Source organism: Amyelois transitella, chromosome 2 (assembly GCF_032362555.1).
Source record: "Amyelois transitella isolate CPQ chromosome 2, ilAmyTran1.1, whole genome shotgun sequence".
In the NCBI taxonomy this organism is placed as follows: Eukaryota; Metazoa; Arthropoda; class Insecta; order Lepidoptera; family Pyralidae; genus Amyelois; species Amyelois transitella.
Window position 1 is genome coordinate 6,370,880 of NC_083505.1, and position 13,138 is coordinate 6,384,017.

General features: G+C 36.4%; 1 protein-coding gene across 4 annotated transcripts in view; it reads left to right on the forward strand.

Moving 5' to 3' along the window:
• The window catches only part of LOC106143076 (chromodomain-helicase-DNA-binding protein 7), a 46,803-nt gene that overhangs the window by 13,254 nt on the left and 20,411 nt on the right, over window positions 1-13,138 (forward strand). For all 4 annotated transcript variants that reach the window (XM_060946511.1, XM_013345046.2, XM_013345047.2 and 1 more), the window contains exons 6-7: window positions 895-6,739; window positions 8,725-8,899. In XM_060946511.1, the coding sequence (XP_060802494.1) occupies window positions 895-6,739; window positions 8,725-8,899 (6,020 nt within the window). The remainder of the gene's footprint in view (window positions 1-894; window positions 6,740-8,724; window positions 8,900-13,138) is intronic.

A 13,138-nucleotide genomic window follows, 5' to 3' on the forward strand; every position in this document is an offset into this window, starting at 1 on the left:
ACGTTGAAATAAATGAGATGTTTGACGTTTGATTTATATGAACGGTTTTTGACTTCTCTTAATAGGAATCACTTTACTTACCATATTATAAACAACAATATTTACACTACAATAGCAATTTACTTCTGGGCGCAAGTCTAGCAAAAAAAAAGCGGCACGGCCGTACCATCCTTTTCTCGAAGCAATTCAGACTATTTTCATTTTATTGCGGTTTAATACTCTATTACTGATACTAATTCTCATTGATTCAAACTACCTGTATAGTCAGCCACAATAGTAAATTGTGGGTGACTTGGCAATTTAGAAGGCAACAAATATTTAGAGGCGAATATTGTTATTAAAAATAAACTTGTTTAATTAGCACCCTTACCTATCTATTACGGTTCCTTTAGTTCACATATGTCCATGCACTGCTACAAACCATTGCTGTTGTGAAAGAGAGAGAGAGACCTTAGATGTTAAAACGATATTTTTTGGGATTTACGAAGTCTTATCAAACCCACTAAGAGTCAATGGTTTCTATGGTTGGTGCTTTGAGTTTGGCTTGATCACAACCTAGCATTCAACAAAGCCTGTCAAAATATTCCAATGTATATAGATTAGGGTTTTAATAGATAATATAGTTTTTTGATACTGGTAATCCGTTTGTACTAGGTAATATATTAAGACACGAATTGTTCCACCAACGTACCAAAATATAGGTAAATGTACTTACTAAAAGTGTGACGATACCATATCGCCACATATTTGGTTCATTTATTTTTTAAGACTTAATGTTCTTTCGCCTATTTAGTCATTTTTAATTTCTTGGAAAAGGGAATATTAAATTCATAAACAAAAATAATTTTACATTCGATGGTTTACTTTTAGTGTATCAATATTATTTTGTTTCAGAGTTATCCGAATTACACACAAATGCATCCACCTAGTGCACCTAGACTAAGCCAACATCCTACCTATCATCAGCAAATGGATGTAAATCCTCATCAATATGGAATTCCACATGGGCAACAGAGCCATTCTTTATCACAGCATCCACCACATCAAAGCATTGGCAGTCATGCTGGAAGTATACAAAATCATCCAAATGTACATCTTCATCATTCTGGTGCACCGCCGTTGCATCACGTGCCACGACAACCGCCCGGTCCGTCTTCATCTGTGGCGCCTGCGCATCCAGCAAATATGCCGTATGCATCTCCTCATCATGGCGTTCCTATGAATTATCAATCTCATCAAGTCCAACATCCTCTTGACGTTAATGTCACAAATCAATACAACCCCGTAAAATCAAGTGGCATCGAAACAGGCAGTCCTCAGTATCGTCCACCGTTTCCACAATTATCTCCTCAGATGTCGCCCAGAGCTCAAATGTCTCCAAGACAACAACAAGCTCCCCAATTATCGCCAAGGCCCGTTATGTCCCCTGTAAAAGGGCCTAGTGCTTCACCACATGCATCTCGAAATGTAGTGCAATCCCCAGTTTCTTCAGGACCACCACAACCGGCAGGAACATTTTCTTCTCAAAATACGTTACAAGCTTTGGAACAAATGGTTTTGCCCCCTGGTTCAGAATATTCATACCAAAGGAATCCTTCATCGCCAGCGGTTGGACATGTGGGGTCATCACCTTCACAATGGAGTCAAAATAAGATTCCAACCCCTATTAATCAGCCAACTACGCTAGAAACCAGTGATCAATCAAGTAAAGAACCAGTTGTTACAAAAACAGAAATGGTCAAAAGTACTCCTGTTTCTGTTCCAAATAACGATTCTAATAATTTAAATAAATTAGACATGGAGCATGAAAGGAAATCAACGGAAATTTCGCCCTCCCACATGTTTTTAACTCCTGCTTCTGTAAATTCCGTACCAAAGGAGAATTTAACTACTACAACAGCAACTGTTTCCCCTGCACCTGCTGGTCATCCAATCACCTCTTGTGGATCAACTGAAATGGAAACTCCTGAGAAGATGCATAATCCAAGTTTAAAAAATGAATCTGACACTGATGTTAAAGAAGAGAAAATTGTCGAAAAAAATAAAGATAATAATACCTTGAAGAGTGATCATATTCAAGAAATTAATCAACAAATAGGAGATAAGAAATGCAGTAACGAAACATTAGGACTAAATATCTCTGTGCCCACAACATCTACCAAAAGTAGTGTAAATGTGGGAACCGAAATTGCACAAAACCAAATGCATTTACCACCACCTCATTCCATTACAATAAATACTAGTCCCAACTCCGGAACGCAATATGAAAACCAAGGAACCTTGAACAGCAATAGAAACCAAAGTTTTCAGGGTAACAATATTCAAAATGTACCACCGAGTTTGTCTAATGTAATTCCGCATAATATTCCAAGTAGTGTTAATATTCCAGCAAGTATGTCTTCATCTTTACAAAACAATGCTACTAATAATGTTCCATCAAGCTTCCCCTCTGTCACTACTCCTGGTACAATCAGTGTGCCTACTGGGCAATCAAGTCATACCCTTGCTCAGGTGGGTATTGCAAATACTGTGTCGTCTTCAATGCCAGTACACAATCAGCAAATTAATTCGAATTCTATTTCCAACATGCAACAAACAGGAATGCCCAACATCCCTAGTACTTTGCCTATGGTATCAACAAGTGCAAATACAAATTTATCAAGTGTACCTGTTCCTATGCAAATGAGTGTTTCAAACATGCACTCTAATATGGGACCTACAATGCAGGCTATATCTAATATGTCTCACAACATACCACATAACCCCAATATCATTATGATGGGCCCAAACCCAATAGCTCATTCCAGTGTACCTAGTATTTATCACGCTTCTCATCATCAAGAACGAATGGGGTTGCAACAACAAATACAGGAAATATACTGTTTACCACCATCAAATGAAAATCAAGAAAAAGTTCGATGTCTGCAAGAACGATTAGTTTTATTGCAACAGCACGAGACTAATGAAAAATGTAATGGAGGGCCGAATTGTATTTTACAAAACCCATTATACGGGTCAAAAATGATAGAAAGTCCCCAGGTTACTAGTACAACTGGACGAGGAAGGGGTAAAGGACCTGCAAAACCCAGAAAACCAAGGGTGAAAAAGGATAAAAATACCGCGGCGGCATCTCTTGATCAATTACCTGTTTCTGAAGACTGTGTTACAGCTGGCACGGGATTGCACAGTAATTCTGAACTAGATCTAGAAATGAGTGAAGATTTAACAAATTTAGATAGTAGTGCCATTTCAATAGACGAATTGGGAGGTGGAAAGGCAAAGAAACCGAGAGGTCCACGAAAAAATAAGGAAAAGAAACCTCGTACGCCCAAAGAACCCAAAATACCTAAACAACCAGGAGATAAGCCCGTCAAGGAAAGAAAAAAACGTGAACCTCGAGATCCTAATGCACCTAAAAGAAAAAGAAATACGAAAAAAGACGCTTCCGAAATGTTAGCTGATACAACCACAAGTTATGATTTTCTTGAAAAAGGTTCTTTAGATAATTCTAGTGAAACAACTCCAATTAATCTTCACGAAGTGTCAAAAAGTGCTACAAGTTCGGAATTTGCAGTTTTGGATGATTCTAACGTTACTGATTTTGATGATATACCTGTGTCTAAAATTCCTATTAAAGAGTTATTAGAAGAAGCTGAAGCTAAGAGAGAATGTGATAGAGATGATGAAAGCGAATCAATTAGTCAAAAGAAACGTACTTCACGAAAACGTTCTTCAATTTGTGGAAGTGGTAGAAAATCCTCATTGAAAAGAACACCAGGCGGACGTAGGAAGAAACGTGGTGGCTTAGTACCCGATTCTGATGGAGAGCCTGATGATATGATGGCAACACCGCCACCGTCACCGCCACCCGAGGCTGATGACAGCCTGAAAAGGCGTTCGGCAAGAAACACTCAACGTAAAAAATATACAGATGATGTCATGTTACGTTTGTCAGATGATGAATTTACCATGACAGCTTCTAAAATTGAAAAAGAATGTAAGGCTGATGATATTTTGGAAACCAAAGAAATTGTAAAAGCAGAAGGTACACCTAAACTAACTCCTAACTATATGTATGTTAATACCACCGAAGAAGATTCTATGATTGTTCAACATGTATTAGCATCTCGGATGGGTAAAAGGGAGTTAAAACATGAAACACCTTCTGAAGTAAATAAATCTGATAATGTCTCTAACTCTGAAACTACTCCAACAATTTCTGATGAAAATAAATCTCAGTTGCAATCCACAACACAGTTATTAGATAAACCAGATGTTGAATCTAGTGTAGACAAACCTATACCGTCACCAGAACTTAAGGTAGAAGATGTCAAAGACAACATAGAGGAACCTCAAATACAACCGGATCCAAAAGTTGATGATGATAAACAAGTAGAAATTAAAAATAAAAAGCCTGTTATGGTTGATGTTGAAGAATATTATGTTAAGTATAGGAACTTTTCTTATTTGCACTGTGAATGGAAAACTGAAGAAGAATTGTATAAAGGAGATAAACGCATATTCTCAAAAATAAAACGTTTCAAACAAAAACAGGCTCAACAAATGAACATATTTGAACTCTTAGATGATGAGCCATTCAATCCAGACTATATAGAAGTGGAAAGAATTTTAGATTTGTCTGAAAATCAAGATCCAGCAAATAACTCTGTTGTAAAACATTATTTGGTTAAATGGAAAAGCTTGCAATATGAAGACAGTACATGGGAGTTAGAGGAAGATATTGATGTTGATAAAATAAAACAATATAAAATATTTAGTGAGATTCCGTCGAAAGATAAATGGAAATACAAAAAAAGGCCTTCTGCGGACCATTGGGTACAATTAAAAGAATCTCCTCTGTATAAAGGAGGCAACACATTAAGACCATATCAACTGGAAGGACTTAATTGGTTACTTTTCTCTTGGCATAATAATCGTAATTGCATTTTAGCTGACGAAATGGGTCTTGGTAAAACTATTCAAAGTTTAACATTTGTTAATTCTGTGTGGGAATATGGCATCAGGGGTCCATTTCTTATTATTGCTCCATTGTCAACAATACCAAATTGGCAGAGAGAATTTGAAGGGTGGACAGAAATGAATGTAATTGTATACCATGGTTCACAGCAAAGTAAGAGTATGATACAAGAATATGAATTTTATTATAAAAATGAAGAGGGTGAACCTATCAAAGAAATCACTAAGTTCAATGTTTTGATCACTACATTTGAAATAATAGTGACTGATTTTCAGGAGCTTAAATCTTTTAATTGGCGAATTTGTGTGATTGACGAGGCTCATAGACTTAAGAATAGGAATTGTAAATTATTGGAGGGTTTAAGACAACTCCATTTAGAACACAGGGTTTTATTATCTGGAACACCTTTACAGAATAATGTCAATGAATTATTTTCATTATTAAACTTTTTGGAACCATCTCAATTTTCTAGTAGTGATGCATTCTTGAATGAATTTGGGCAACTAAAAACTGAATCGGAAGTAATAAAATTACAAGCGCTTTTGAAACCAATGATGTTAAGAAGATTAAAAGAAGATGTTGAAAAAACTTTAGCACCTAAAGAAGAAACTATAATTGAAGTTGAACTTACTAATATCCAAAAGAAGTATTATAGGGCTATATTAGAAAGAAATTTTAGTTTCTTGCAAAAAGGAACTGCTTCCGCTGCTAATATACCTAATCTAATGAACACTATGATGGAACTCCGCAAGTGCTGTATTCACCCATATTTACTTAACGGAGCAGAAGATCAAATACAATTTGATTACAAACAAACATATGGTGAAGATAAAGAAGCATATTACAAAGCACTTATTCAGTCTTCAGGTAAAATGGTTTTAGTCGACAAACTATTACCAAAATTAAAGGCAGGTGGTCACAGAGTATTAATATTCAGCCAAATGGTTAGATGTCTGGACATTTTAGAAGATTATTTATTATATCGGAAATATCCTTTTGAAAGGATTGATGGTCGAATTCGCGGAAATCTGAGACAAGAAGCTATTGATAGATTTTCCAAACCTGACTCTGATAGATTTGTGTTTTTACTATGTACAAAAGCTGGTGGTTTGGGTATAAATTTGACAGCAGCAGATACAGTTATAATTTATGATAGTGATTGGAATCCCCAGAACGATTTACAAGCTCAAGCACGTTGTCATCGAATTGGCCAACAGAAAATGGTGAAAATATATCGACTTATCTGTCGCAATACCTATGAAAGAGAGATGTTTGATAAAGCATCATTAAAATTGGGATTAGATAAAGCAATATTACAAAGTATGAATACAACTCAGGGAAAAGAGACTGGATTAAAACAGTTGTCAAAAAAAGAAATTGAAGATTTGTTAAAGAAGGGCGCTTATGGAGCCGTCATGGATGAGGATAATGCTGGTGATAAGTTTTGTGAGGAAGATATTGAAATGATTTTAGCTCGAAGAACTCAAGTAATTCAGATGGAATCAGAAAAAGGTTCCACTTTTTCCAAGGCGAGTTTTGCAGCAACGGATCAGAGATCTGATATTGACATAAGAGATCCTGATTTTTGGAATAAATGGGCAAAAAAAGCTGAAATTGATACAACTGAAAAGAAAGAAGATGAAGATTTAATTGTTACTGAACCTAGAAAACGAACCATTATAAAAAGATATGGACATGATGATGGTCCGATGGAAATGTCGGATATGGAAGTAACACCAGATTCTGAAGAAGACGAAGAAGGTAAGCAATGTTTGAACTAACCCCAATCCTACTGTAGAATAGAATATAATAAAATACTAATATTATAAATGCGAAAGTTTGTGAGTATGTCAGGATGTCAGTATGGATGTTTGTTAGTCTTTCATGCAAAAACTACTGAACCGATTACGATGAAATTTGGTATTGAGGTAGTTGAAGACCCAGAATAACATATAGGCTACTTTTTATCCCAGAGTTCCCGCGGGATTGATTCCACGAGGACGAAGTCGCAGGCGGCCTATACTAGTTTAATATAGTTTCCTTAATCCGTGTTTGTTTTTATAGCGTCATTTACTATTCTAAAGACTGCACAGACAGAGTGGGTTTTAAATAGACAACAAGCATTTAAACTAAAAAAAGTGTTGTACCGTGTGGTTCCCGGTACCAATACAAAAAAGAATAATCCGTCTCTTTCCCATGGATGTCGTAAAAGGCGACTAAGGGATAGGCATACAAACTTGGGATTCTTTTTTAGGCGATCGGTTAGCAACCCTTCGCTATTTGAATCTCAATTATATCATCTGAACGTGGCCATTCAGTCTTTTCGCGACTTTTGGCTCTGTCTACCCCGTAAGGGATATGGACGTGACTATATGTATGTATTCTATCTTCTGAACGTGGCCATTCAGTCTTTTCAAGACTGTTGGCTCTGTCTACCCCCCGCAAGAGATATAGACGTGACCAGATGTATGTATGTAAAGTGTTAAACGCGCACGTAACGTAATGCACTTCCGAGATAAAAGTACGTTACATGAGTGTTTTATGCCTTTATCTATATCTTATACATATAATAAAATAGTAAAAATATTTTGTCTGTACATTTAGTATTTTTGACTGAAATGGATAAAGGAACACTTAGAATGAATAATAGAAAGCAAAAATATTTTTTTGAATTTCTTGTCTGTCTGTCTGTCTGTATGTATGATCACGATTTTCTCCGAAAGTACTGAACCGATTTACTTCAAACTTTCACCAATAGCTTTGTTTTAATTCAGAAGAACATTTAAAGTTTGTTTCATCAAAATCGGTTCACTAAAAAAAAGTTATCGACATTTGTATGAACTCAAGGCATGAGTTTGCCTGCAAATTTTCAAAGTTACGAAATTTAAAATTCAAAGTCATTTATCATTGTACGACAGCATAATACCTATAAATAAATATAAGTGAAAATCAGTTTGATAATATTCTGGTTTTGCCGCACATAACATGCGTAATTCTCACGTAAAAAGATTTTTGTTTTGTTAGTCTACTTAAGTACCGTGTGGTTCCCGGCACCAATACAAAAAAGAATAGGACCACTCCATCTCTTTCCCATGGTTGTCGTAAAAGGCGACTAAGGAAAAGGCTTACAAACTTGGGATTCTTTAGGCGGTGGGCGAGCAACCTATCACTATTTGAATCTCAATTCTAACATTAAGCCAAAAAGCTGAACGTGGCCATTTAGTCTTTTCAAGCCTGTTGGCTCTGTCTACCCCGCAAGTCTACTTTAATTTCGACACCACCGCAACGGCCTCGATGGTCCAGTGGTTGGCGCGTGAGACTTTGAAGTTGGCGGTCCAAGTTCAAGCCCGAACATAAGATATTTTTTTTATTAAAAATATTTTCTTTTGTATTGTTTGAGTATTTTATAAAAAAAAACTGAAAATTAAAATACTACATATAATACGAATAAAACGGCAAAAATATTTTGTCTGTACATTTAATATTTTGACTGAAACGGAGAGTTTTTTTTACATTTTTTGTCTGTCTGTCTGTATCTGACTGTATGATCAAGATTCACCTCGAAATTTACGCGGACAAAGTCGCGGGCAACAGCTAGTTATTAATAAATAGTAATTGATTATTTATTGAGCAGATGCTTCATATGTCAGTAGTTATTCATTTCTTATATAAATACAGAATATTAGGAGATTTTATTACTAAAGATTTTCTATCGACAAAACCTTTTAAATGTATAACGTTTTCAGGTATAAGTTTACGTAGCAAAAAAAAGAAAGAGAAATTTGGGAGGAAAGGTAGAAGATACGCAAGTGACGACTATATTCCTCGACATGAAGGTGTTCCAGTAGACGAAGAGGTTGTATACGGATCTTGGACGCGGTCGGAATGTTTCAAAATAGAGAGAGGATTACTTACTTTTGGGTCAGTATATATAATTCAAAATGTGAGATATAGCATTATATTTAGGGTGCCTTATTCAACAGCCCAAAATCTCTTATACATGATTAATGATTATATAATTAATCTATACCAATATTATAAAGCTGAAGAATTTGCTTGTTCCTTGAATCATTTATCGAGGAAGGCTTTAGGCTATATAATATCACGCTATATATACAAGGTGTAACGGAAAGGGGGTTATCATAAAAAGTGGGTGGATACTATACCTTAAATAGATTCTTCCTACTGCTACTGCTGGTCCTTATCACCATGTTCATAAATGCATGTCAATAAAATTTCGCAATAAAATGTATTTATTTAAATGTAAACAAACGTGGCAAATCACTATCGGGTCAACATCCCCAATTCAAAACAACACACACACTAAGACACTATCGATGTACACTAAAACACTAACTCCTCACTCGTCATTTTCTCCTGGTACCGTCGGCGACCTAAGTCGTAGGTAGCCGCTTTGTCGGCGCCGTCAAAGAGATCGCGGCAAGGCGGCGAACGTTTGACGAAGATTCTAAAACAAACAAATAAGACTCGTTTACTTAATCAATAAGAATCATTTTGCTTTGACAGAGGTACGTCGTTTAAGACATTCAATCGATTTGAAAATATTCGCATGAAATGCAAAAGAAATAATAATTACCTACATACATAAAACCACGACTTTTTCCCGGAGGGATAGACAGAGACTACATCTTTCCACGATCTCTGCATACTTCCTTCGCTTCATCCACATTCATAACTCTTCATGCAAGCTAATAAATAATTACCTACATTACAAAATAAATTGGTAACTAAGTCAAAGAAAGATTGAAAACCTACATACCTTTCAAAGAAAGGGTTCAAAACGTCGACCTCCTTGGATGCACAAGTCAGCTCTCCGGTAAATGGAAACCCAGACATTGCGAAGCATTCCTGGCGTTACAGTATCGCATGCGGTTTGATGCGGGCAACCATTTCTTCGCTCGAAGGGGAATCCGACGCATACACTTTATTTTTAATGTATCCCCAGAAAAAAAGTCAAGTGGTGTGAGTTCTGGAGACCGCGGAGGCAATGCGATACGTCCTCCTCGTCCAATCCATTCCGGGAACCGGGCATTGAGGTGGCTGCGCTCATCACGAGCGAAGTGAGCTGGAGCGCCACCATGTTGGAATATTAGGTTGTTTTCCATCACGATATCCACGTAACTTCTCACTGGCATTACTGTTCCTCATTTAAGTAATTTTCTAGGAAATTTAGGCTGTTAGGCAAAAAATATGGTTCAACGACAACATCTCCGACTATTCCAGCATCCAGCCAACACATTTATCCGCCACTGGTACTGGAAAGATGACTCCGTAAAAACATGTGGATTGGTAGCTAGGTATGCGACCAATAATGTTCATTGTAGTCGTAATAATATTCTGAATTACTCAAAGAAATCACGAAAGAGAACACGTGTACGAAAAAGTCAAAACACAAACACAAACAATGTTGTCATCAGTGCTGCCAGACCAAAAATCCGATTGAGCGCTGTAAGATGTAAAAAAGCGCTCGATTTCTTGGAAATTGTGCTTTAAAAAAGCGCTAGATATCGCGCTAAAAGAACAATTTTTCTTGAATGAAATAAAGCAAACAAACAAAAAAACACTCTATTAGGCTTTAAAATAACTGATGCTGATAGAGCCATAGAGTTTTTTAATATGTCATGATGTAAATTAAAAAAAACACCAGATTATCCGCTATAGTAGAACCGCCTAAATGAGTCCTCGCCCGCGGAGTACAGGGGCGCGGGGGTATGACGACGAAGGGGACCGAAAGAGGTGCGGGCGGCGGGCGCATTCTTGTAAAAACTCAGTTCGCTCGCTACGCGGTTAGCGATCACACGTGTTGACAGTTGCGGACGCCTTGTGAAAATTATACATGAGATTACATTCTCAAGATGAGTCGAAATATTTTCGGACATAGAATTAATAGTCAGTGCAAACAAATGGCGTTTAACGTATATGAATATTTTAGAAAAAAGAAACTCGACCCAAATTCTGATGAATATAAACAAGATATACCTTTAAATAAAACTGTAGCAGAAGTTACTGGACTATCAGAAAAGACTGTATCTAGAATTGTACAACAAGGGAAAGCATTAAATGACAACGAGAGATTTAAATCACCGAGAAAACCAAAACAGGTTCGTAGAAAAAGAGTGGAAATAGACGATTTCACAAAAGGAGTGGTAAGAAGAAAAGTCACTCAGTTTTACACAATTTTCAAAAAAATACCTACTCTGAAAACTTTGAACGCTGTACTTAGAGAAGAGAATATATTACACTGCGGCAGGGAATATTTAAGGCTATTATTACATGATCTAGGTTTTAAATTTAAGAAATGCGGATCTAAAAGGAAACTCCTTATCGAACAGCCAAATATCACATCGTGGAGGTGGAAATACCTAAATACTATTAAAAAATATCGTAGAGAAGGAAGACATATTTTATACCTTGACGAAACTTATGTAAACGCGTCTCATAACGTTTCAAAATGTTGGCAATCAAAGGATGAACTTGGCGTTCTATCTCATATTGGTAAAGGGGACCGTTTGATCATCGTACATTGTGGAGGTCAAATTGGATTTGTAGACGGAGCCCTTGTGATATTCAAATCCAAATGTAAAACAGGTGATTATCACGATTCTATGAATTTCGCAAATTTCAGTAAATGGATAAATGAAAAGCTCATGCCTAATATACCGCAAAATTCTGTCATAGTAATGGACAACGCAGCTTATCATTCGGTTCGAGAAGAGAAAAAGCCAACTATGGCTTCTACCAAGCCAACTATGCAAGAATGGCTACGACGACATAACGTGCCTTTTGATGAAAAACTTAGAAAGGATGACTTATATAAATTAATTAAAAGTAATTTCACAGAAGATATTTACAAAATTGACGAGGTATTGAAAAGAAACGGACACGAAGTATTGCGTTTGCCTCCATATCACCCAGACCTGAACCCAATTGAGTTGGTCTGGGGTGATATCAAAGGACAATTAGCACAAAAAAGTATCGACTCTAATTTGGACCAGAAAAAAGAAATATTAGAGAGATTATTTGCTGAATATCCCAAAGAGAAATGGGAGAATTGTGTTAAACACGTGATTAAAATCGAAGACGAATATTGCAAACATGATGGAGTCCTAGATGAAGTTGTTGATTTTATTATTAATGTGCAAGACGATTCTGATGATTCTGATGATGGCTGTTGTGAAAGTGAAGAATCAAGTTCCAGTGATAGTGATATTATGGACATAAGTGATTGATTTATAATTTTGATAAATTTTGCATAAATAAATATTACATACATAACTTTATTACCTTTTTTTTACCTACATATCATACCTATATATCATAAAATCACATTTTTATCGAATTGTTTTGTATGAAAAATAAAAATTTGAAAATAACAATAATCGAAAAATGCTTATGCTATTTAATTCATGTACGTGGTCTCGTTGATACCATGGAGTTATGGGATAACAAAAGGAACACGTTGTATAGTTTACAGTTGTTTCATTCAAATTTTGTATAGCCATTATTATTTTTTTAATAAAAATCTTCACCTGTTTGCCGCTAACCACTATGACGTCACATATCTCAAGAAATGTCCAGTAACATTTCGCCCCTTGTATTACACGCTACGCTCGACCGCCGCCCGCACCTCTTTCGTTCCCCTTCGTCGTCATACCCCCGCGCCCCTGTACTCCGCGGGCGAGGACTCATTTAGGCGGTTCTACTATAGGTGCCATAATTCTGTAAAGCGCACCAAACACATAAAAAAGCGCTAGATCTAGCGCCCAAAGCGTTAAAATGGCAGCACTGGTTGTCACGCAAATGGATAGCGAACGACTGATTGACTTCTCAAATAATTGTACATTTCCGCTTCCCGATTCTGGCATCCTAGTACAGGGGAGACACGGGCAAAGTCGACCACGGTCACGTTAACCGGCTATTTTTGTAAACAAAGGTGAAATAAAATTATTTTAGTACAAATATGTTTTGTCCCTTTGATTCAATATCTTATTAATTTTACCATAATAAACGGGTTAAAAACAGTATTATTTGATTTCAAAATTTTACCATACTTACTACCACTCTTACCAATAGGAAAAAGTGGCATGTACAAAACGTGTTTCCTAGGTTGACTAAATGTTGACAACTTTTTTATGAATG